This window comes from Tachyglossus aculeatus, chromosome 4 (genome assembly GCF_015852505.1).
Source record: "Tachyglossus aculeatus isolate mTacAcu1 chromosome 4, mTacAcu1.pri, whole genome shotgun sequence".
NCBI lineage: Eukaryota > Metazoa > Chordata > Mammalia > Monotremata > Tachyglossidae > Tachyglossus > Tachyglossus aculeatus.
In genome coordinates this window covers 54,771,660-54,798,684 of record NC_052069.1, presented here as the reverse complement: position 1 = coordinate 54,798,684, position 27,025 = coordinate 54,771,660, and the positions used below count along the sequence as shown (strand labels likewise).

General features: G+C 45.0%; 1 protein-coding gene and 1 non-coding gene across 5 annotated transcripts in view; both read right to left on the bottom strand.

The window, feature by feature from the left end:
* Positions 1-508: 508 nt before the first annotated feature.
* SLC35A3 (solute carrier family 35 member A3) overlaps positions 509-27,025 on the bottom strand; it is a 71,452-nt gene continuing 44,935 nt past the window's right edge. For 3 of the 4 annotated variants that reach the window (XM_038744773.1, XM_038744774.1, XM_038744775.1), the window contains 3 exons: positions 17,343-17,461; positions 13,502-13,635; positions 847-2,387 (listed from right to left, as the gene is read on the bottom strand). In XM_038744773.1, coding sequence (XP_038600701.1) covers positions 2,297-2,387; positions 13,502-13,635; positions 17,343-17,461 — 344 coding nt within the window. In that variant the 3' untranslated portion in view covers positions 847-2,296. Of the gene's footprint in view, positions 670-846; positions 2,388-13,501; positions 13,636-17,342; positions 17,462-27,025 lie in introns of those variants that run through there. The other variant, XR_005450355.1, reaches the window with a different exon arrangement.
* LOC119927463 lies at positions 19,323-19,459 on the bottom strand. The gene has a single exon (XR_005450464.1). It is a non-coding gene; the product is annotated as a small nucleolar RNA SNORA7 (small nucleolar RNA).

The following is a 27,025-nucleotide window of genomic DNA, read 5'->3' as shown; positions in this document are numbered from 1 at the left end:
TTATACACCGTTTGCAGGAAAAGGCATATCCTTTTTCTCTCTCAAATGATGAATTCTATCATTTCTCTGGAAAGATAAATGGTATGCCATGCATGAGTCCCTAATTCAGATCAATTGTCAGGAAAAACATTTTCTTACTAGAAACAGACCGCAGAAATTTATTTATGTCCATTACAATAGATCCCTTGGAAATAAACAGTGTATTACAATATCCCGTGAGAGTTTTCTATAGTAGCACTTGGCAGTCTTGCTTGAATTATATTTTCATCATTTTCTTGTCTTCCACCTGAAGCCCATTACCACCTCAGCAAGGGCATGCTTGCATACACATTACCATACCAATGTTGCTTAAGTGAAGTGCCAGAAATAACAGAAATCGTGAGAGGCCAAATTATCTCAGCAATTCAAACATTTACTATTTGGTTGACTACTCACATTGCATTAACGGATCTCTCTAAATCTCAACTTGGAATTTGGGGCATCTAAGGCTTGAGAATTTTGAAATTTTGGGTGGCCATCCAAAAAGCAGCGCCCAAAATGGAAACAGTATCTTCCCCAGCTGCTCCTGAAGGAGGTGACTGAATGTTCTCTCTCCTTCTAGTCCCGGAACCGCTTGGTTTCCACTGCCGGTTCAAAATCCCATAAAGTGATACCTGGTGAAAGCCCAGACTGGAAAGCAAAAGAAAAGGCAACTCCTAGACGTGGGGAGAAGATAGTTAAGATGGTAGCTCCATTTCACAAACCTCCAGACTGGAGTCAATACCCCCAGTTTCCTCGTCTTGTCTCCAAGCTGGGGGGGCCTGCTTTCTCTGAGGTTCGCAGGATCCACAGTCTTAAACCCCACTCTTAAATGATGATGCCCTCAAATGCTTGACTCAGAGTCACAATATTTAAAAAAAGACCTTCTTACCACCTTTATAACACTTCAGATACTGATTTAGAAGAGATTACGTGAATGACACTAAACACTCATATTACTTGTGCTCATAATTCAATTACTCCAGAACAGGATGTCAGCAAGGAATTTTTGCCCAAACTCAGTTTTAGCTTTTGGAGAAAAGGGGGAACAGGGATTTTATTGTTTGACAACATTTGAGTGTAAAATACATTCCCTTCAATTATCCCCGGAATTGCTTTTAAAAAGTTCTGCACATTAATTGAAACAATATACTATTTGGTGGATATAATTTCATAGCTCTGGAATGGCTCAAAAAAATCATTTTGGTCTCACCTCACCGACACTCAAACTAAAAATTCTTCATGAAGACTCTTTAAATAGATTATAAAACACCCAATTAAAAACTCTGTAATCAGGTACATTATATACATAATAATCCATAATGGCTTCAAAAGAAGCTGCTGCAGACAAAAATGTGATATATTTTAAATTATTTTATATTTAAGTACATTCTTTCTTTTAAATTACAATTAAAAACTCTAAAACAGGTTAAACCACATACAAATCTTCAAAGTAATATTAAGGCTCTAACATTCAGAAGCAGAAGGAAATCCAAGTCAATAATTTATCTTTAATGCAAACCCCCCATATATTTAGGTGAAATATAAATCTATGTATTCAGTCTTAAACATGAGTTATCTTCTGAAATGGGAGACTCAGAACATTACTTTATCAATTTTATGTAATTTAGCAAACAAAATTCATGTTTCTGGTCTTTCTATAAATATAAAAATCCTAGCCGTGTGAAAATGTCTTTCAAACCATACTTCAGTTTTCACAGCTTCAATAAGAAACAATTTATGAACATAATTTTTGAACTATGAATTATATTGTGTGATTTGATAGATCTATACACTAAGTTTAAAAACATTTACTAAGATTAACTATTTTTGATTTGCAAAAACTGATACCTGACAAATGTCATGTGCTCTTGCAAAGAGTGCATAGGACATATTTTGCAGCAAAATAGTAAAATATCTGTAGCTCACCTCAGAGAACAAGTTGTAAACATTCTTAATCTTAGTTACTAGAAACGCTTTGTTCCTTTCAAGTTTTGTGGTTTTTTTTTTTTAATTTTTAAATGTGCCAGAATTTTTCCATTTGCATTTATTTCGTCAAAGACTTACGCACCTCCTTTCCACTGATTGACTCCACTGATTGATCATTTCCACTGATTGATTTCTGGACTGACCGCTTTTCCGACTATCCGTTCCAATCATTTAACTCTCTTGATCCCGCTCAGTCCAACAAGATTTTCCTTAGAATCCCTGTTGAAGTCCTTTGTGTACAGGAGGCTGAGGCTCCTACTGCAGTCTTGAAAAGTACGTTGATAGCTAACTATGCTTTGGTAGGGTTTCCTGAAGGTTTGGGAACGTAACCGTAAAGAAATGTAGCTGCTATTACAAGAATAGCTCCAAAGAAAAAGACACTAAATGGGAAGGAAAAAAAAAAAACACGTTAAGGAATTTGTTTCCCCAATTTTTTTTTTTAACTTGAAATGTTCAATGAAAGATTCTATGGGTGGTTTTTGGAAGGTTTTCAAAAACAGAATACTTCAGTCTGGAACCTCTGGCTGGAAAGTTTCCCATTATATCTATTTTTTACTATCTGGAATTAGGTAAAAGACAGAAAAGATTGAATACAAACAAAAAAAAATCGGAACGCTTTTCACTGAAGCTTCTTATTAAAGACGAGCCGTGACCAAACAAAATGATGGCATGAACAAATGGACTCTTCTGTCATTTTCTTTTGGGTTACCTAGTGAATCTTCTCCCAGTTCTGGCTGTCAGTCCCAGTTCCTGGAGTTCAAACCAATTCAATAATAATAATAATAATAATAATAATAATAATAATAATAATAATAATAATAATGGTATTTGTTAAGCGCTTACTACGTGCCAAGCACTGTTCTAAGTGCTGGGTTAGATCCAAGGTAATCGAGTTGTCCAATGTTGGGCTCATAGTCTTAATCCCCACTTTAGAGATGAGGTAACTGAGGCACAGAGAAGTTAAGTGACTTGCCCAAGACAGCAGACAAGTGGCGGAGCCGGGATTAGAACCCGTGACCTTACCGGGTAGGCCCGTGATCTATCCACTATACCACCCCTCTCCCACTTACCCACGGCAAGGAACTGAGAGGGATTTTAAAATACCCTTGGAGGCTATTTTTTTTATTGATTTGTGAGCCAATATCTGGGCTAGAGGCAATGGCCATTGAAGACAAATGGGGAGGGGTGAAGGGACCCTATTAGAAAATTAGAAAAGCCAAGAGAACCCATGTAACCTAGGAAGGGTAGGGATCCGCCCTCCTGTTTTCTCCTTGGGTTATGGATTTCAATGGTACCAGAACACCTACAATCTAACCCTCTCACTCTGGGATACCAACGTCAATTATAAAAATACATTTTTTTTTTCAGTTTTACAACAGATGTGTGTAAAAGGTTTTATGACTTGTATTTACTCAACAGCTTATGGTGCCTTCGAAATATGTCAAACTCTACTGACAGAATAATAATAATAATAATGATGGTATTTGTTAAGCGCTTACTAGGTGCAAAGCACTGTTCTAAGCGCTGGGGAGGTTACAAGGTGATCAGGTTGTCCCACCGGGGGGCTCACAGCTTTCATCCCCATTTTACAGATGAGGGAACTGAGGCGCACAGAAGTGAAGTGACTTGCCCAAAGTCACACAGATGACAGCCACAGCACCCGTATATATGTATATATGTTTGTACATATTTATCGCTCTATTTATTTATTTATTTATTTTACTTGTACATGTCTATTCTATTTTATTTTGTAGTCTGTTCGATTTTGTCTCCCCCTTTTAGACTGTGAGCCCACTGTTGGGTAGGGACTGTCTCTGTATGTTGCCAATTTGTACCTCCCAAGCGCTTAGTACAGTGCTCTACACACAGTAAGCGCTCAATAAATACGATTGATGATGATGATGATGATGACAGTTGGCGGAGCCGGGATTTGAACCCATGACCTCTGACTCCAAAGCCCGTGCTCTTTCCACTGAGCCACGCTGAAGCTATGCAGATTCATTACAATTGGCTTACAACTCAAAACACATGTACTTTAAGAACACTGAGTGATGTCCATTAAATACTTCTTGGAATTTTCTGTTTTCGCCCCTGTTTTATTCCGTCACGGTCTCCACTGTTTCCCTCGGTTAGTTCCTGGCTGTGGGTCCAGGGCTCACTGGCCTGCACCCAGTAAAGCCCGTGAGAGCCTTGAGCAGGGCAAACATAAGATACTCTGTTGCCTCTCCTCCTTGCAGCACAATTCCTCCGGATCTCTGCTGATGAGCCTGGGCCAGAGAGGACTGTGCCCTCCAATAGGCCTCAGGGTACCAACGAGCCTACAAATTTCAGTAGCGCCTGGAAACAAGTGTCCTGGTAGAATGCCCTCCATCCTCCCGTGGAAGTGCCACACTTAGCTGGGCTCAGCTTGGGTTAGGATTGGGCCCCTGATTCTTCTACCTCCAAAAGGACTTCCCCAGGATGGGAGGAAGCAGGGTCTGCAGGGGCGAAGTGGATCAATCAATCAATCGTATTTATTGAGCGCTTACTGTGTGCAGGGCACTGTACCAAGTGCTTGGGAAGTACAAGTTGGCAACACATAGAGACAGCCCCTACCCAACAGTGGGCTCACAGTCTAGAAGGGGGAGACAGAGAACAAAACCAAACATTGACAAAATAAAATAATTAGAATAGATATGTACAAGTAAAATAGAGTAATAAATATGTACAAACATATGTACATATATACAGCGCTTAGTACAGTGCTCTGCACACAGTAAGTGCTCAATAAATATGATTGATTGATTGATATACAGGTGCTGTGGGAAAGGGAAGGAGGAGAACAAAACCAAACATATTAACAAAATAAAATAATTAGAATATATATGTACAAGTAAAATAAATAGAGTAATAAATATGTACAAACATATATACAGCGCTTAGTACAGTGCTCTGCACACAGTAAGCACTCAATAAATACGATTGATTGATATACAGGTGCTGTGGGGAAGGGAAGGAGGTAAGATGGGGGGATGGAAGGGAAGGCGAGGGGGAGAGGAAGGAGGGGGCTCAGTGTGGGAAGGCCTCCTGGAGGAGGTGAGCTCTCAGTAGGGCCTTGAAGGGAGGAAGAGAGCTAGCTTGGCGGATGGGCAGAGGGAGGGCGTTCCAGGCCAGGGGGAGGACATGGGCCGGGGGTCGACGGCGGGACAGGCGAGAACAAGGCACGGGGAGGAGATTAGCGGCAGAGGAGCGGAGGGTGTGGGCTGGGCTGGAGAAGGAGAGAAGGGAGGGGAGGTAGGAGGGGGCGAGGGGATGGACAGCCTTGAAGCCGAGGGTGAGGAGTTTCTGCCTGATGCGCAGATTGATTGGTAGCCACTGGAGATTTTTGAGGAGGGGAGTAACATGCCCAGAGCGTTTCTGGACAAAGACAATCCGGGCAGCAGCGTGAAGTATGGATTGAAGTGGGGAGAGACACGAGGATGGGAGATCAGAGAGAAGGCTGCTGCAGTAGTCCAGACGGGATAGGATAAGAGCTTGAACGAGCAGGGTAGCGGTATGGATGGAGAGGAAAGGGCGGATCTTGGCAATGTTGTGGAGCTGAGACCGGCAGGTTTTGGTGACGGCTTGGATGTGAGGGGTGAACGAGAGAGCAGAGTCGAGGATGACACCAAGGTTGCGGGCTTGTGAGACGGGAAGGATGGTAGTGCCGTCAACAGAGATGTGACTTGCCTGGGAGGGAAGAGCTGGGACCATGGGCCGGCTCTGCAACCTCACAATCTGAGGTCTTCTAGACTGTGAACCCACTCTTCTAGACTGTGAGCCCACTGTTGGGTAGGGACCGCCTCTATATGCTGCCAACTTGTACTTCCGAAGCGCCTAGTACAGTGCTCTGCACACAGTGAGCACTCAATAAATACGATTGATTGATTGATTGATTGAGGTCAAAGCTCTACTGGACAACAGTGACCATCTCTGGGATGTCCCAGTTCTGGAGGCTGATGTTAGGGAGGAAAAAGCCGGGACGCAGTCTGCAGTCTCTTTGGAGTGATGAAGACGGAGAAAAGGGAGAGTAACGAAGAAGGACCGAAGAAAGGGGTTTAGCTCTCCCACTACCACCGTCTGGATTTAAGTTGAGTATGTACAACGGCAGAACTGAGAATGCCTTCAGGAGACTAAGAACAGGTCAGATTCCAGTGGTCTATCAGCGAGGAGCTACCTATATCTCTCACTACCACCACTACCGTCATCTCTCTCCATGGATAAAGTTCAATATTTCAATAGTAATAATAGTACTAAGATGGTCTTTGTTAAGCACTTAACTATGTGGAAGCAGCGTGGCCCAGCGGAAAGAGCCCGGGCTTTGAAGTCAGAGGTCATCGGTTCAAATCCCGGCTCTGCCACTTGTCGGCTGTATGACTTTGGGCAAATCACTTCACTGGGCCTCAGTTACCTCCTCTGTAAAATGGGGATTAAGACTGTGAGCCCCACGTGGGACAACCTGATCACCTTGTAAATTCCCCAGCGCTTAGAACAGTGCTTTGCACAGAGTAAGCGCTTAATAAATGCCATCATTATTATTATGTGCCAGACACTGTACTAAGCACTCGGGTGGACACAGTCCCTGTCCCACGTGGGGCTCACAGTCTCAATCCCCATTTTACAGATGAGGTAACCGAGGCACAGAAAAGTGAAACGGCTTGCCCAAGGTCTCACAGCAGACAAGTGGCGGAGCCGGGATTAGAACTCGTGACCTTCTGACTCCCAAGCCCATGCTCTATCTGCTATGCCATGCCATAGCATAAATTCATCCAATAGGAAATAATGGAGAAGCAGCGTGGCTCAGTGGAAAGAGCCCGGGCTTTGGAGTCAGAGGTCATGGGTTCAAATCCCGGCTCCGCCAAATTGTCAGCTGTGTGACTTGGGGCAAGTCACTTCACTTCTCTGGGCCTCAGTTCCCTCATCTGTAAAATGGGGATTAAGACTGGGAGCCCCCCGTGGGACAACCTGATCACCTTGTAACGTCCCCAGCGCTTAGAACAGTGCTGTGCACATAGTAAGTGCTTAATAAATGCCATTATTATTATTATACACTGTTTGCAGGAAAAGGCATATCCTTTTTCTCTCTCAAATGATGAATTCTATCATTTCTCTGGAAAGATGAATTGTATGCCATGCATGAGTCCCTAATTCAGATCAATTGTCAGGAAAAACATTTTCTTACTAGAAACAGACCGCAGAAATTTATTTATGTCCATTACAATAGATCCTTTGGAAATAAACAGTGTATTAGAGAAGCAGCGTGGCTCAGTAGGAAAGAGCACGGGCTTTGGAGTCAGAGGTCATGGGTTCAAATCCCGGCTCTGCCAATTGTCAGCTGTGTGACTTTGGGCAAGTCACTTCTGGGCCTCAGTGACCTCATCTGTAAAATGGGGATTAAGACTGTGAGCCCCCCGTGGGACAACCTGATCACCTTGTAACCTCCCCAGCGCTTAGAACAGTGCTTTGCACATAGTAAGCGCTTAATAAATGCCATTATTATTACAATATCCCGTGAGAGTTTTCTATAGTAGCACTTGGCAGTCTTGCTTGAATTCTATTTTCATCGTTTTCTTGTCTTCCACCTGAAGCCCTTGCATTCCCCCCAGCGCTTAGAACGGTGCTTTGCGCATAGTAAGCGCTTAACAAATACCATCGTTATTATTCTTATATGAAAATATTAATAGCATAAAATACTAAACTATTAATATTCCCATCTACACTGTAAGCTCACTGTGGAAGCTTCCACTGGAACTTTCTTCTGTGGCTATTTTTAGGCAGTGGTAAATGGATAAATTTATTGTTCAGACCATCCATTAGGGTGGATTTTGTAACAGCTGGGCATGCCCAAATTTAAATTTAAAATCTGCTTCCTTTATAATTTAAAGCTCACTATAGTTGAAAATGCGTTTATTTGCTACTTGATTGAAGATAAACCCTCTATTAAGATTTACTGTTCTAGAGGAAAGTTGAATTCAGCCACTAGAAAATTCAGATTTTTTCCTGATGATTCCTATGCCAACTCAGGGGGAAAAAAACACTTCAGAAATTGTTTGCATCAGAATAACAGTTTCTCAACAGTAATCTCATGTTCTCATTGCCTTCCCAGACTGAGCCCCTTCCTTCCTCTCCCCCTCGTCCCCCTCTCCATGCCCCCCATCTTACCTCCTTCCCTTCCCCACAGCACCTGTATAGATGTATATATGTTTGTACATATCTTTTTCACTCTATTTATTTATTTATTTAATTTGTACATATCTATTCTATTTATTTTATTTTGTTAGTATGTTTGGTTCTGTTCTCTGTCTCCCCCTTTTAGACTGTGAGCCCACTGTCGGGTAGGGACTGTCTCTGTTGCCAATTTGTACTTCCCAAGCACTTAGTACAGTGCTCTGCGCATAGTAAGCGCTCAATCAATCAATCAATCAATCGTATTTATTGATTGATAAATACGATTGATGGTGATAATTACTATTTAAGCAGCAGATTATGTTCTATTGTGTCCTAAAGTAGCTTCAACTTGCTGTATTGCTCATCAATACAACCTGATGTTCAATACTAGATCCAGTGATGACGGCATTTTTAATTGCTTTTTTCATTTGGCTAAGTAAGTTCAGATGGTCCAAACCGCTACCCTGCTCATTCAAGCTCTCATCCTATCCCGTCTGGACTACTGCACTAGCCTTCTCTCTGATCTCCCATCCTCGTGTCTCTCTCCACTTCAATCCATACTTCATGCTGCTGCCCGGATTATCTTTGTCCAGAAACGCTCTGGACATATTACTCCCCTCCTCAAAAACCTCCAGTGGCTACCGATCAATCTGCGCATCAGGCAGAAACTCCTCACCCTGGGCTTCAAGGCTGGCCATCCCCTCGCCCCCTCCTACCTCACCTCCCTTCTCTCCTTCTCCAGCCCAGCCCGCACCCTCCGCTCCTCCACCGCTAATCTCCTCACTGTACCTCGTTCTCGCCTGTCCCGCCGTCGACCCCCGGCCCACATCATCCCCCGGGCCTGGAATGCCCTCCCTCTGCCCCTCCGCCAAGCTAGCTCTCTTCCTCCCTTCAAGGCCCTGCTGAGAGCTCACCTCCTCCAGGAGGCCTTCCCAGACTGAGCCCCTTCCTTCCTCTCCCCCTCGTCCCCCTCTCCATCCCCCCGTCTTACCTCCTTCCCTTCCCCACAGCACCTGTATATATGTATATATGGTTGTACATATTTATTACTCTATTTATTTATTTATTTATTTATTTTACTTGTACATTTCTATCCTACTTATTTTATTTTGTTGGTATGTTTGGTTCTGTTCTCTGTCTCCCCCTTTTAGACTGTGAGCCCACTGTTGGGTAGGGACTGTCTCTATGTGATGCCAATTTGTACTTCCCAAGCGCTTAGTACAGTGCTCTGCACATAGTAAGCGCTCAATAAATACAATTGATTGATTGATTGATTGATTGATGGTCACTGTGGGCAGGGTACACGTCTACCAACTCTGCTATGTGGTACTCTCCCGAGCGGAGCAGAGCCCCCTCTTCGCCCCTGCGCACGCTGAGAAAGGAGAGATGCAAGCGGGAGGTCCCCGGGCTCTTGGGCCCCTCTACCCCAACGGGCGCTCGGACGGCGCAACCGCGGCCCGAAGCCGCGGAGAACCAGGCTCAGCCCCTGAGCCGATACGTCATCGCTCCCTCTCCGGATCCGGGACTCGGGGCCAGAAGAACTGTCCCAGCAGAAGCAAAAGCAGAAGCGGCGTGGCTCAGGGCCCGGGCTTTGGAGTCAGAGGTCACGGGTTCAAATCCCGGCTCCGCCACTTGTCAGCCGGGTGACTTTGGGCAAGTCACTTCAGTTCTCTGGGCCTCAGTTCCCTCATCTGTCAAATGGGGATGAAGACTGGGAGCCCCACGTGGGACAACCTCATCACCTTGCATCCCCCCAGTACTTAGAACAGTGCTTTGCACATAGTAAGCGCTTAATAAATGCCATTATTATCATTATTATTATTTGGGCAAGTCACTTCACTTCTCTGGGCCTCAGTTCCCTCTTCTGTAAAATGGGGATGAAGACTGGGAGCCCCACGTGGGACAACCTCATCACCTTGCATCCCCCCAGTACTTAGAACAGTGCTTTGCACATAGTAAGTGCTTAATAAATGCCATTATTATCATTATTATTATTTGGGCAAGTCACTTCACTTCTCTGGGCCTCAGTTCCCTCTTCTGTAAAATGGGGATGAAGACTGGGAGCCCCACGTGGGACAACCTCATCACCTTGCATCCCCCCAGTACTTAGAACAGTGCTTTGCACATAGTAAGCGCTTAATAAATGCCATTATTATCATTATTATTATTTGGGCAAGTCACTTCACTTCTCTGGGCCTCAGTTCCCTCATCTGTAAAATGGGGATGAAGACTGGGAGCCCCACGTGGGACAACCTCATCACCTTGTATCCCCCCAGTGCTTAGAACAGTGCTTTGCACATAGTAAGCGCTTAATAAATGCCATTATTATTATTATTATTATTATTATTATTTGGGCAAGTCACTTCACTTCTCTGGGCCTCAGTTCCCTCATCTGTAAAATGGGGATGAAGACTGGGAGCCCCACGTGGGACAACCTCATCACCTTGCAGCCCCCCAGTGCTTAGAACAGTGCTTTGCACATAGTAAGCGCTTAATAAATGCCATTATTATTATTATTATTATTTGGGCAAGTCACTTCACTTCTCTGGGCCTCAGTTCCCTCATCTGTAAAATGGGGATGAAGACTGGGAGCCCCCCGTGGGACAACCTCATCACCTTGTTACCTCCCCAGAGCTCAGAACAGTGCTTTGCACATAGTGAGCGCTTAATAAATGCCATTATTATTATTATTATTATTCTTTGGGCAAGTCACTTCACTTCTCTGGGCCTCAGTTCCCTCATCTGTAAAATGGGGATGAAGACTGGGAGCCCCCCGTGGGACAACCTCATCACCTTGTTACCTCCCCCGCGCTCAAAACAGTGCTTTGCATATAGTAAGCACTTAATAAATGCCATTATTATTATAGGTACGGCAAGGGCAACATTTTGAGTCTTCCCTTGGGTCAAATACTTTCGCAGCGTTGGCTATCTCTAGACTGTGAACTAGCCATGGGCAGGGAATGGGTCTACAAACTCTAGTCTATTGTACTTTCCCAATAATAATAATAATAATGGCATTTGTTAAGCGCTTACTATGTGCAAAGCACTGATCGAAGCGCTGGGGGGATACAAAGTGATCAGGTTGTCTTGCGTGGGGCTCACAGTCATCATCCCCATTTTACAGATGAGGCAACTGAGGCTCCGAGAAGTTAAGTGACTTGCCCAAGGTCACACAGCAGACACGTGGCAGAGCCGGGATTCGAACCCATGACCTCTGACTCCCAAGCCCATGCTCTTTCCACTGAGCCACGCTGCTTCTCTTCTTAGTACGACGCTGTACACACAGTAAGTGTTCAATAAATACAACTGACTGAGGAGCAGCATGGCCTAGTGGATAGAGCACAGGACTGGGAGGCAGGTGGTCATGGGTTCTAATCCCGACTCCACCACTCGTCTGCTGTGTGAGCTTGGGCAAGTCACCTAACTTCTCTGTGCCTCAATTACCTCATCTGAGAACTGAAACTGTGAGCCCAAGTGGGATAGGGACCATATCCAACCCAATCTGCTTGCATTCACCCCATTGCTTAGTACAGTGCCTGTCACACAGTAAGCGCTTCACAAATGCCGTTATTATTATTATTATCACAGCGCTCTGCATAGAGTAAGTTCTTAATAAATAGAACTGATTGATGAAAAATGGCTGGAGAGCTGCCTTTAAGGGGAATTCAGAACTTCTTTCGAAAAACCCTTCTTCAGAACAGCATCGAAAGGAGGAACAAAAGAAAAGTTCACATTTTTAAGAGCCACCATTCCGGTTAGGGTGGTTAGCAAATTAGAACTCAAACATTGGAGTGTACATCTTGCTAATCAATAACTTAAATTTCATTTGAACTTTGAACTGCTCCTATTATAATGGCTTTATACTAGAAAACCAAACAGGATTCTTGGAACACACTAGCTTTGTGAGTCACTGGGCTATCTTGCTAACTGGAGAAGACACACTGAGAGACTAAATCAGTTCCCCAAACCACTCGGCCCGGGACCCACCCATTAACTTGGAAGGGGGTGGCTTCCAGAAAAAACACACTTTTCACAGCAGGAGGTAAGTATATGGAATGTGTAGTTAATAGAGATGGAAAATATCACTAGATTCCACAAGCGTTTGGATAATTTCACAAATGAGAGATGCCCAATGGGTTAGTAGATGGGAGAGTTAGAGACGTTAGAAGGCAAATCCCTAACAGTGACGGCAAGTGAGAGGAGAAAAGCGATCAAACACTAAAGTGTTTCAGTCAGAGAAAATAAGGGGAATCCTGGTAACGGCCATGAAAAATGGGGATTAAGACTGTGAGCCCCCCATGGGACAGCCTGATCCCCTTATAACCTCCCCAGCGATTAGAACAGTGCTTGGCACATAGTAAGCACTCAATAAATGCCATCATTATTATTATTATTAACCTGGCATTTCAGATGTCCACATACTAACATTTAAAAAATACCGTACGTGTGCGCTCAAAATTGCCTCCAATGCCCAATTTCCCCTCCCTCTCGATTTTTGAGGAGGAACTCAAATATTATTTTTATAAGCAGTGATAGTGGCAAAACCAGGGTAAGTAGAGGAAGGGGGTTGGAACGAGCTAAGGGGAAGGCTGCAGGGGAATTTCTCCTTAGAAACGTGTATGAGTGGGACGGGGTAGGAAGAGAAGGGTCAGAACAGGAAAACACCATAAATATAGAATTGTGGTAGGAGTGGACACTTTCTTCTTTGAAATGGGCTCTGGGGGAGGAAGAGGCGAAATGGGGAAGATTACTGGAACTCACTGAATGCCTATTATGTGCTTGAGAAAGTACCAGAGAAATGCTTGCTTATCATTCTCTTCCTTTTCTCCTCCTTCTTCCTCCAATTCCTCATATTCCTGTACTTAATCCCCCAAATAATAGCTCTGATTTGCGCTGCAAAAATTATGCCAAAGAGTAGGGTGAATATTCAAATATAAGGAAATGCAAATACACTGAAAAATGCAAGTATGGGTAAGCACTAAGAGGAAACAGAAATTCACATCCCTTTCTACAATTTATTCCTCTATGTCCTACAACATTTTTTAAAAAAATCCACCTTATGCTACACAAAGATGACCACATTTTAACCGAATACGCTTACGGACAAAACATCAAGTGAAAGCATTAAAACTTGCATTTAAGGAGCAACCAAACTTTCTACAAATCAACTTGTGGCGTCTTTTGATAGTCAAAAATAAAAACTGGCTATGATTTCCCAGACCGTCTCCATCCTTTTGAAGAATGCTCATTATTAGTTGGTTCACCTAGAAGGTCAGAATTATTTTTTAAAAAATGTGTAACACATTACCTTGTTGGCACAAAATCCTGCAGCCAGAAATAGGAGATCAGTGTCGACAATATTATGGACAAAGAGGTTGCAAATCCTTTTAAAATATTGTCTGCATACTTGATAACAGCAGCTATCACAAGGCCTCCGAGTGCCTAGGAATGTTTAAAAGAGATTAAAGTTGATAGCGTAAAACCCATCACGCCTGTGAGTATGAGGTTTAGGACACATTAACAAAATCCTGTTACTACCTCCCTGGAAAGGGGAAGTGATCTCCAAGACTCTAGTAGTAGGCAATCAATAAATACTGTTGAAGATGATAATGGTGATGATATAGGAAAGGTATTGATATGGAGAAAAATCCATTACGGTCTTTTGCTTTTAAGTATCTAATTTTTTTTTATGGTATTTATTAAGCACTTACTACGTGCCAGGCATTTCAGATATCCATATACTAATTAATCTGGTTGGACACGGTCCATGTGCTACATGGGGCTCACGGTCTTAATCTCCATGTTACAGACGAGGTGACTGAAGGGCAGAGAAGTTAGCTGACTCGCCCAAGGTCACACAACAGACATTAGCAGACCAGGATTAGAATCTGGGTCCTTCTAACTCCCAGGCCCAACCTCTATCCACTAGGCCACACTGCCTCTCTATCCTTAACGTCATTCCTTACTACCTAAGAGTACTAGAGTACTATAGCTAAGAGTACTCTATTCTTAAACGATAGTTGTTTCCAGGTACTTGGAAGGAGAAAACAAAATCACAACCATAGAAAATCCTAAACTATAATACTCAAGCCCACAGCTGTGGTGAAGACAAGAGCTGTTTTGCAAATGTTTCCAAATACGCTATTTCTGGGCTTTAATATCACCAGTCAATCGAGAAATAACACAAACACAAACCACCCGGCAGGAATCCAGGACTATTATTCATTCGTTCAATCATATTTATTGAGCGCTTACTGTGTGCACGGCAGCGTGGCACAGTGGAAAGAGCACGGGCTTTGGAGTCAGAGGTCATGGGTTCGAATCCCGGCTCTGCCACGTCTGCTGTGTGACCTTGGGCAAGCCACTTAACTTCTCTGAGCCTCAGTTCCCTCAGCTGTAAAATGGGAATTAAGACTGTGAGCCCCACGTGGGACAACCTGATCATCTTGTATTCCCCCAGTGCTTAGAACAGTGCTTTGCACATAGTAAGCACTTAACAAATGCCGCCATCATCATCATCATCATCATCATCATCACTGTACTAAGCGCTTGGGAAGTATGAGTAGGCAACGTATAGATGGCCCCTACCCAACAATGGGCTCACAGTCTAGAAGGGGGAGACAGACTACCAAACAAAACAGGTAGACAGGTGTCAAAACCATCAGAATAAATAGAATTAGAGCTATATGCACATCATTAATAAAACAGAGTAGTAAATATGTCCAAGCAAAATAAATAAAGTAATAAATATGAACAAATATATACAAGTGCTGAGATATATAAGGCCCTATTGAGAGCTCACCTCCTCTAGGAGGCCTTCCCAGACTGAGCCCCCTCCTTCCTCTCCCCCTCCTCTCCCTCTCCATCCCCCCGCCTTACCTCCTTCCCCGCCCCACAGCACCTGTATATATGTTTGTATGTATTTATTACTCTATTTATTTATTTTATTTGAACATATTTATTCTATTTATTTTACTTTGTTAATATGTTTTGTTTTGTTCCCCGTCTCCCCCTTCTAGACTGTGAGCCCACTGTTGGGTAGGGACCATCTCCATATGTTACCAACTTGTACTTCCCAAGCGCTTAGTACAGTGCTCTGCACACAGTAAGCGCTCAATAAATACGATTGAAATGCTGTGGGGAGGAGGAGAGAAAAAAGGGGGCTCAGTCTGGGAAGGCCTGAGCTTCCCAATGCTTGACTCTGGTCTGGGCTTAACAGGCTACCAAGAGTAATCTTGGTATCCCTCAGTCCAAACCATACGCACATGGTTACTGACCACAGTTCTGTTTAAGCTAGAGTGGTGAGGGTAAGAGCCATCCTTAATCTTTACCGCAATTCCGTGATCGGTACAAATCTCTAACCTGACACCGTGAACACAGCCAGCCCTCCTTCCGCGACCTCAGGGCTGAAAAACAATTCCTGGGGCCGAAATGAGAGGCTGAGATTCGGACCCAATAGCGGGTGCCATCTTCCCCAGGTGTTTGTGTGCTCAGAAGAGGAAGAGGAGGGGGCTGGTGAATTCTGACCCGACCCACTTCCAGGGGCAGCTCAGCATAACTGCTACATACAGCACTTGGGCTATAAACAGGCCTGAAAGCTGGAATGGGAAGAAGCTCAAACTTTGAAGAGGTCATGCCGATGCCAAGAAGGGAAAAGTGAACATCACCAAAGGGGATAGAGGGAATAATCTCATCAAAAGTACAGCACAGATTAAATGCCTCTAACAAAGTATGATGTAGACATTAATAATCATCATCATCAATCGTATTTATTGAGCACTTACTGTGTGCAGAGCACTGTACTAAGCGCTTGGGAAGAACAAGTTGGCAACATATAGAGATAGTCCCTACCCAACAGTGGGCTCTCACTAGTCATTTACCAAGTATCCAATGCTGCCAAGCGCTGAGGGAGATATAAAATAACCAAAATACATCCAATCTGATTCTGTATCTATCCCAGCGTGCGACACACTGGTCCCAACAGGGAGGGCAGATACCTTTCTCTGCATTTTACAGATGGAGATAGTGAGGCACAGAAAAGTGAAGTGATGCGCTACGTCACGCAGCAGGCCAGTGACAGAGCTGGGAATAAGGCCGGGATTTATGGTTTCCTCACCTGCAATTTCATTCTCTTTCCACTCTACCACAACTGCCCCCATTACACTGACTCGGTTCTCAAATAAAGGAGATTATTGGACTTCACCAATAATTCACCCGAACTACTAGCTACTTTGGGAAACCTTTCTATGAATATATCAATCAATCAATCAATCGTATTTATTGAGTGCTTACTGTGTGCAGAGCACTGTACTAAGCGCTTGGGAAGTACCAGTTGGCAACATATAGGGACAGTCCCTACCCAACAGTGGGCTCACAGTCTAGAAGACAGTCTAGAAGTCTATATATATATATCTATATATAGATTATAGATATATATAGTCTATATATCTCTTTATATATCTCTATATATATACATATATAGATAGATAGGTAGTCTATATATCCCTGAGAGCTATCAGGCAAGTGCCCAGGAGTCAGAAAACCGCCCTTGAGTGACTGCCCCAAGATGGATGCAGTCCTGGAGCAGCCATGGCCTAAATTCCAGGGGCTGGCTGCTCCGGCAGGAGTCTCGGTTCCGTAGATCCGCCTGGAGGAATAGGGAAACTGACCGGGAGAACGAGAGGAAGTGACATCTGAGTTGGGAAGCGGCATGACGTAATGGATAAAACACGGGCCTGGGAATCAGAAGATCGTGGGTTCTAATCCTGGCTCCGCCACCATGTCTGCTGTGTGATCCTGGGCAAGTCACTTCACTTCTCTGCACCTCAGTTACCTCATCTGTAAAATGGGGAGACCGGGAGCCCCACGTGGGACAGGGACTGTGTCCAACTCGATTTGTTTATATCTACCCCAACGCTTAGTACAGTGCCTGGCATATAGCAAGCACCTAACAAATACCATAATTTTTATTATCAATTATTTCTGTGACAGAAAATATTATTCCTACAGGATCCAGAGACAATGATGGATATTTTTTACAAGCAGGATACCATAATTTTACAAAGTAGAACGCAAGACTCCCAGGGATTCTAATTCTTAAGCTAAAATTCTAATGTATTTGACATAAAAGATGGATTTGAATACTTTACCTGTAGAACAACAACTATCCATGTCAGTCTGTTATACCCCTGAAAAAATCCATTCTTTGACACAAGCTCGCCATCATAAATATAAACCCCCATCAATCCAAATATGCTTCCAAAGAAACCTTAAAAAAAAAAAAAGAAAAAATGTGTAAGTTGAAAAAAGCATCTTGATTTACACTGAAGATTAACCACAATAAACTCCATGTCAGAAATGTAAACCCCCACGCTTCCTTTTTCATGAGGAAGATTTTGCTGTTTCCATTAACAACACACATATAGTTCACGTAGCATTCTGGATTTCACCACTATCGTTATCATTATTTTATTTCTTAAGTGCTTACTCTTTGCTAAGCACTGTTCTAACTGCTGGAATAGATCCAAGGCTACTGGTTTGGATACATCACTGTCATATCTAGGGCTCCCAGTCTAGGTAAGAGGGAGTTTGATTTAATCCCCATTTTTAAAGATGAGGAAAAAGAGGCACAGAAGTTCACTAATTCATTCAATCGTATTTACTGAGCACTTACTGTGTGCAGAGCACTGTACTACGCGCTTGGGAGAGTGAGGGATAAGGGGGCTGCGAAGGGTTGGGAGTCGGGAGGGGAGATGGGGTCTGGGGGGTCAGTGGGAAAGGCGGGGGCAGAGAACCGAGGGAGGCAGGAGAGGACCCAGCGCTTAGTACAGTGCTTTGCACGTAGTAAGCGCTTAACAAGACTCCTAAGCCCAGGATGGGCAGGGATTGTCTCTCATTATTGCTGAATTGTACTTCCCAAGTGCTTAGTACAGTGCTCTGCACACCGTAAGTGCTCAATAAATAGGAGTGAGTTCAATACAATAATAAACAGACACATTCCCTGCCAACAACAAGCTTACAGTCTAGAGGACATGCTCAAGGTCCCACAGTAAGTAGCGGAGGCAGAATTAGAACTCAGGTCCTCTGACTCCCAAGCCTGCGTTCTTTCCACTAGGCCACAGTGCTTTCACACTGCTTCATCCTAATCAGTTCTTGATCTCCTATTCTCCAACTACAGCCACTTCCTTGGAGAACTCATCGGCTCCCATGGCTTCAACTACAGTCTTTACGCAGATGATTCCCAAATACACCTCTCTGGCCCTGACCTCTCTCCCTCTCTGCAGTCGATTTCCTCCTGCCTTCAGAACATCTCTACTTGGATGTCCTGCCAACACCTCAAACTTAACTTGCCCAAAACAGGGCTCTTCATCTTCCCAACCAAACCTGATTCTCCTAACATTCCTATGAGAAGCAGCGTGGCTCAGTGGAAAGAGCATGGGCTTCGGAGTTCAAATCCCAGCTCTGCCAAGTGTCAGCTGTGTGACTTTGGGCAAGTCACAACTTCTCTGGGCCTCGGTTTGTTTGTTTGTTTGTTCATTTATTTTATTTGTACATATCTATTCTATTTATTTTATTTTGTTAGTATGTTTGGTTTTGTTCTCTGTCTCCCCCTTTTAGACTGTGAGCCCACTGTTGGGTAGGGACTGTCTCTATATGTTGCCAATTTGTACTTCCCAAGCGCTTAGTACAGTGCTCTGCACATAGTAAGCGCTCAATAAATACGATTGATGATGATGATCTGTAAAATGGGGATTAAGACTGTGAGCCCCACGTGGGACAACCTGATCACCTTGTAATGTCCCCAGCAATTAGAAAAGTGCTCTGCACATGGTAAGCGCTTAATAAATGCCATCATTATTATTATTATTATTCCTATCACTGTGAGCCACACTACCATACTGTCTTTCGTCTTATGTTGTCGAGTCATTTCCATCCCATAGCGACACCACAGAACGCCTCTCTCCCAGAACGCCCCGCTCTCCATCTGCAATCATTCTGGTACTGTATCCATAAAGTTTCCTCGGTAAAAATCCCTAAGTCGTTTACCATTGCCGCCTTCCGCGCATAAACTCAAGTCTCCTCCCTCGGCTCTCTCCCGTGCCGCTGTTGCCCAGCACGGGTGAGTTTTGACTTGTAGCAGATTGCCTTCCACTCACTAGCCACTGCCCAAGCTAGGAAAGGAATGGGTGTGCCTCTGCTTGCCTCTCCCTCCTGTAGCCGAGACTGGTAGAGTATTGGAAACTCTTCAGGTGGATCCTGAGAAGGGGTCATCCTGTCTTACCTGCACATATTATCCTCGATTCATCTCCCTCATTCAACCTATCTATTCAACCGGTCACCAGATCTTGTCAGTTTTACATTTATAGTATCTCTAAAATCCTCCCTTTCTCTCCATCCAAATGCTACCACGCGGATCCAAGCACTTACTGCGTATGCCTCCTCGCTGACCTACTGGTCTCCAGTCTCTCCCGACTCCATCCTTTTACTTAAGTCTGGTGCACGGATCACTTTTCTAAAAAAAAAAAGTTCAGCCTATGGGTCCCTCACTCCTTAAAATCCTCCAAAAAAGTCTCTCCTCACTGCAGTTCATTCTTCACTCTGCTGCCAGGATTGTTTTTCTACGAAAACGTTGAGGCCATGTTTCCCCACTTTTCAAGAACCTCCAGTGGCTGCCCATTCATCTTGGCACTAAACAGAATCTCAATATTGCCTTTAAAGCGCTCAATCACCTTGCCCCCTCCTACCTCCCTCTCCCACTACAAAGCGGCCATACTTCACTCCTCTAATGCCAACCTTCTCACTGTATTTCAATCTCATCTATCTCTCCATCGATCTCTCGCCTCTGGCCTGGAACACCTTCCCTCTTCATATCCAACAGACAATGACTCTCCACTCCTTCAAAGCCTGACTGAAGGCACATCTCCTCCAAGAAGCCCTCCTTTCCTCTTCTCCCACTCCCTTCTGCGTCACCTTGACGTGCCTCCCTTTGTTCATCCCCACTCCCAGCCTTACAGCCCAACAGAAGGGAGGAGGAGGAAGAGTGGAAAAGAGGGCATCATCAGGGAAGGCCAACTGGAGGAGATGTGATTTTAATAAGGTTTTGAAGGTGGGGAGAGCGGTGGCCTGTGGCTTATGAAGGGGGAGGGAGTCCCAGGCTCAAGAAAAGACTTGTGCAAAGGGTCAGTGGCAAGACAGATGCGATCGAGGAACAGCAAGTTAGTGTTAGAGGAGCAAAGTGCAGCCTGAGTTGTATGGGCAGGGAATGTATCTTCAATTCTGTTTTGCTGTGCTCTCCCAAGCACTTAGTACAGTGCTTTGCACCAAGTGCTCAATAAGTATTACTGATAGCAAGAAATCATTTGAGGTAAGGTAGGAGGGGATGAGCTGAAAGAGTGCATTAGAGTGGACAGTAAGGAGTTTCTGCTTGAGGCAGAGATGGACGGACAAGCCCTGGAGGTACTGAAGAGTGGGGAGATGTGGACTGAACATTTTTTGGAAAAATGATCCATGCAGCAGAGTGAAGTATGAACTGGAATGGATCGAGACAGGAGGTAGGGAGGTTTGCGAGGAGGCTGATGCAGTAGTCTCAATGGGATATAAGTGCTTCAAGATTGCAAGCTCCTTTTGGACAGGGAACATTTCTACCAACTCTGTTATACCGTCCTCTCTACCAATTGCTTAAGATAGTGCTCCGCCCACAGTAAGCATTTTTTATAGCAATTAAGTGCTTACTATCTGCCAGGCACTATACTAAGCACTGGGGTAGATACAGGCTAATCAGGTTGGACACGGTCCCTGTCTCACATGAGGATCACAGTCTTAATCTCCATTTTACAAACAAAGGAACTGAGGCACAGGGAATGACTTGTCCACAGTCACAGCAGACAAGTGGTGGAGCAGGAAATAGAACCCAGGTCCTTCTGACTCCCATTTAATACATACTAAGTCATCCATTTATTAGCATAACAGGAGAGAAAAGGGAGGATTTTAGCCATGTTGTAAAAGATAGAAATGACAGTATTTGGTGAGATTTATTATGTGGATTGAATGAGTGAGATGCGTACAGGATAATACCTAGGTTCCAGGCTTGTGAGATAGGGAGGATAGTGGTGTTTTCTACAGTGATGGAACAGATACGGGGAGGACAGGGTTTGGTTGGAAAGACCAGTTCCGTTTCCGATGCGTTCACAGTTTGAGTTGTCGGCAGGACGTCGAGGTAGAGAGATCCTGAAGTCAGGAACAAATGTGAGACTGCAAGGAAGGAGAGAAGTAGATTTGGGTATCATCTCTGTGGAGATGGTAGTGGATGCTGTGGGAGTGAGTGAGCTCTCCAAGGGAGTAAGTGTAGAAGGAGACACAGAAGTGAGCGTTGAGAGACCCACACTGTTGATGGGAGGCAGAGTAGATGCCTGCGAAAGAGACTGAGAATGAGGGGCCACTGAGATAGGAGGAGAACCGGGAGAAGACAGTGTCAGTGAAACCAAGGTTGGATAATGTTTCAAGGAGAATGGGGTGATCCACAGTGACAAAGGCAGTTGACAGGTTGAAGATAATTACGATGGAGTAGAAGCCATAGGATTTGGCAAGACAGAGGTCACTGGTAACCTCATAGACGGCAGTTTCTGTGGAGTAAAAGGGGCAGAAGCCAGATTTGAGTAAATGGAGGCAGCGGGTATAAGCAACTCGCTCAATGTGTTAGGAGAGAAACAGTAGGATGGCAACGGGTACATGACTGGAGGGACCTATGAGGTCAAGAGAGGGCTTTTTAGGATAAGGGATACATGAACATGTTTGAAAGCTGTGGAAAAGAAGCCACTGGAAAGTGAATGGTTGAAGACAGTGGTCAGGGAGGGAGGAAGCAAGGAGGCAAATGTTTTGATATGCTGTGAAGAGACAGGGATGGGCACAGGGGGAGGGGACAGATTTTGAGAGGAGGTGGGAAACCTCGAGATTCTGCTGGAAAAGATGGGGGAGTTGAAGAGGAGGCAGGAGGAGGGAGGGACTGGAGAGAAGTAGGGGAGATTTTACGGAGATGGCTTCAATTTTATCAATAATTTTATAAAGGGAAAGATGGGGGACTTGGAGACGGGGGTTTGAGGAGGGAGTTGAGGGTATGAAACAGCTGGGGTGGGCAATGCATATGGGAGTCAATAAGGATGGAAAAGCACTGTTGGTGGGTGGGGGAGAGGGCAGAATTACAGCAGACGAGGATAAGTTTAAGACGGACGAGGTCAGCCTGATGTTTGGATTTCTGCCCACAACGCTCCGCAGTTCGAGCACGGGGGTGAAGGAAGCAGACTGTGGAGGTGATCCAGGGTTGCGGGTTAGAGGTATGAGATGGGTGTGGGGGCAGGGGAGTAAGGGAGTTGAGTTCAGTGGAGAACGTGGTGCTGAGACAAAAGCTTAGTAAAGTGGTCTGCACACCGTAAGTACTCAATAAATACCATTTATTGATTGAGGACATCAATGTGTGGGTTGAGAAGGTGGGCCAAATGAGGCACGATGACTTACAATGCTCAGTCAACTCTCCCCTTCCCAACTAACCTCACTAATCTACTACAAACTGGCCCGTATTCTTTGTTCCTCTCACCACAAACCTGTACCTCAAACTTATCTGTTGTGCCAACCCCTTGCCCACATTCATTCATTCAATCATATTTATTGAGCACTTACTGAGTGCAGAGCACTGTACTAAGGGCTTGGGAAGTAAAAATCGGCAACATATAGAGACGGTCCCTATCCAACAACGGGCTTACAGTCTAGAAGGGGGAGACAGACAACACAACATGTAGACAGGTGTCATCTTCCCTCTGGCCTGGAATTCCCTCTTCCTTCATAATAATAATAATAATGATGATGATGATGATAATAATAATAATAATATAATAATAATATTGGCATTTGTCTTTTAGACTTTTGTCTTTTAGACTGTGAGCCCACTGTTGGGTAGGGACTGTCTCTATATGTTGCCAATTTGTACTTCCCAAGCGCTTAGTACAGTGCTCTGCACACAGTAAGCACTCAATAAATACGATTGATGATGATGATGATGATTTGTTAAGCGCTTACTATGTGCCAAGCACTGTTCTAAGTGCTGGGGGAGATACAAGGTAATCAGGTTGTTCTACGTGGGGCTCACAGTCTTCATCCCCATTTTACAGATGAGGCAACTGAGGCACAGAGAAATTAAATGACTTACCCGAGGTCACACAGCTGACAAGTGGCAGAGGCGGGATTAGAACCCATGACCTCTGATTCCCATGTCCGTGCTCTCTCCCCTAAGCCATGGATGGTGGTCATCCTATAGAACACCACTTTCCCCAACTTCAGGGTCCTATTGCCTCCTCCGATATGTCTTCCCTGACTAACCTCTCATTTCCCCACCTTATTTCACCCTCCCTTCCGCATCAGCTATGCACTTGGGTCTATATCCCTTAAGCACTTTGACATTCAGCACCCCCAACCTCACAAACACGTACATATCTAAGCTTACGCTCGGACGTTTCCCCTCTCTGAAATTTATTTTAATGTCCTTATCCCCCACTAGATTGTAAGTTCCTTGAGAGTAAGGATTGTGTCTACCGACTCTACTGTATTGTAATCCCTCAAGCACTTATTACAGTGCTCCGCACACATTATTATTATTAATAAATCCCATTGATTGACCCTTTCACAGTCACAGATCACCTCCCCTTTCCAGTTCTTAATATTTCCCAGGCCCAGACCCTCCACCCCATTCCTTCAGCCAATGCCTCAGCTCAGGTCCTGGATTATTGTCCAAAGCCTGCGCAATTACAATTGCTTACTCCACCTCCTCGACGAAACCTACCCGGATTAACCCCATTTGCCGACTAGCTGTAATCACTCCGGTTCCCCAGCATTTCTGTGCCTTTGTAATTATGGCACGCATGCCTCACTTGCGCAGTACGACGACTTGAGAAGCAGCATGGTGTAATGGCTAGAGCACGGGCCTGGGATCCAGAAGGATCTGGGTTCTAATCCTGATTCTGTCACTTTGCTGTAACATTGGGCAAATCACTTCACTTCTCTGGGCCTCGGTTCCCTCGACTGTAAAATGGGGGTTTAAGACTGAGCCCCTCATAGGACAGGGACTGCGTCCAACCTGATACCCTTGTATCTACCTCAGCGCTTAGAACCCAGCTTGGCACATGGTAAGCGCTTAACAAAGAACATCGTTATTATTGCTACTTATATGATTGATCCAAGACCAGAACTTTGGTCTGTCCGAGCAGTGCGGCCCATTCTGACTCCTTGGGGAGCCTCGTCATCGTTCCCGAGGGCCCAACCGGCCTCCTGGTCCATGGAATATTAGGTCCCCAAATTCAATCAAAAAATGCCCAGACCCCACACACAACATCATTCTTTAAAGTTCAATCATTTTAAAGAGTTCCCGCCCCGTGTGAGCTACCTTATCCCAGAAACGTTTCACTTGGAAAGGGGTGAGGCAAAATACACAACGGCTCCAGGCACTACAAACTTCTAGAGCGACAAAGAACAAAGAACAACCTTCTTGTGAGCCTGCTGTGTGGCCAAGGCTGTGGTTCCTAACTTGACCTTTCCAGGCCTTTTAAACTTCACCATCAGCGATATCTTCTTTGAATATGACAAACTATATATCTTTTCCCATCAACTTAATTTGGAATAAAAACACTTCTTATCACGTGGAGCCTGCTTCTACAAGCTGGAAGATGCCAACCTCCCTCAACCAAGGCCAGGGGAGAAGAGCACGACTTTGACTCCACTTTTCCCAAGAGAACTCTGGGGGCTTGGTTCTAACTAGTGGAAGCAGCGTGGCTCAGTGGAAAGAGTATGGGCTTTGGAGTCAGAGGTCATGGGTTCAAATCCCGGCTCCACCACTTGTCAGCTGGGTGACTTTGGGCAAGTCACTTCACTTCTCTGGGCCTCAGTTCCCTCATTTGTAAAATGGGGATGAAGACTGTGAGCCCCATGTGGGACAACCTGATTACCTTGTATCTACCCCAGCGCTTAGAACAGTGCTTGGCACATAGTAAGCGCTTAACAAATACCAACATTATTATTATTATTATTGACTAGGACCACCCCCTTGCCCTTGCAAAAAATAGTGAATCAGCCCCATTTACTTCAGTTTCTCCTTTCCTTTTCTGCAACTCCTTTGCCAACTTGCAACAGGGCTGCTGACTGGACGTTTTGAAGACGCCCACCACCCAAAGTCAAGACTATACTACAGCATAACCTAACAAATTGCTCCTTAAGTGAATAATCCAGAACACATTTAATGTAAGGCATAGTTACTCTTGAAATATCTAGGAATCTCTGTACAGTACAACGTGAGTTCGACTTGCTTGCCAAATCCAACGGCTCATACTCTGTCCTAATCCTTCTCGACCTCTCAGCTGCCTTTGACACTGTGGACCACCCCCTTCTCCTCAACACGTTATCTGACCTTGGCTTCACAGACTCCGTCTTCTCCTGGTTCTCCTCTTATCTCTCCGGTCGTTCTTTCTCAGTCTCTTTTGCAGGCTCCTCCTCCCCCTCCCATCCTCTTACTGTGGGGGTTCCCCAAGGTTCAGTGCTTGGTCCCCTTCTGTTCTCAATCTACACTCACTCCCTTGGTGACCTCATTCGCTCCCACGGCTTCAACTATCATCTCTACGCTGATGACACCCAGATCTACATCTCTGCCCCTGCTCTCTCCCCCTCCCTCCAGGCTCGCATCTCCTCCTGCCTTCAGGACATCTCCATCTGGATGTCCGCCCGCCACCTAAAGCTCAACATGTCGAAGACTGAGCTCCTTGTCTTCCCTCCCAAACCTTGTCCTCTCCCTGACTTTCCCATCTCTGTTGACGGCACTACCATCCTTCCCGTCTCACAAGCCCGCAACCTTGGTGTCATCCTCGACTCCGCTCTCTCATTCACCCCTCACATCCAAGCCGTCACCAAAACCTGCCGGTCTCAGCTCCGCAACATTGCCAAGATCCGCCCTTTCCTCTCCATCCAAACCGCTACCCTGCTAATTCAAGCTCTCATCCTATCCCGTCTGGACTACTGCAGCAGCCTTCTCTCTGATCTCCCATCCTCGTGTCTCTCTCCACTTCAATCCATACTTCATGCTGCTGCCCGGATTATCTTTGTCCAGAAACGCTCTGGACATATTACTCCCCTCCTCAAAAATCTCCAGTGGCTAGCAATCAATCTGCGCATCAGGCAGAAACTCCTCACCCTGGGCTTCAAGGCTCTCCATCACCTCGCCCCCTCCCACCTCACCTCCCTTCTCTCCTTCTACTGCCCAGCCCGCAACCTCCGCTCCTCCACCGCTAATCTCCTCACTGTACCTCGTTCTCGCCTGTCCTGCCGTCGACCCCCGGCCCACGTCATCCCCCGGGCCTGGAATGCCCTCCCTCTGCCCCTCCGCCAAGCTAGCTCTCTTCCTCCCTTCAAGGCCCTGCTGAGAGCTCACCTCCTCCAGGAGGCCTTCCCAGACTGAGCCCCTTCTTTCCTCTCCCCCTCGTCCCCCTCTCCATCCCCCCGTCTTACCTCCTTCCCTTCCCCACAGCACCTGTATAAATGTATATATGGTTGTACATATTTATTACTCTATTAATTTATTTATTTATTTATTTTACTTGTACATTTCTTTCCTACTTATTTTATTTTGTTGGTATGTTTGGTTCTGTTCTCTGTCTCCCCCTTTTAGACTGTGAGCCCACTGTTGGGTAGGGACTGTCTCTATGTGATGCCAATTTGTACTTTCCAAGCGCTTAGTACAGTGCTCTGCACATAGTAAGCGCTCAATAAATACGATTGATTGAATTGATTGACTTTACATTCA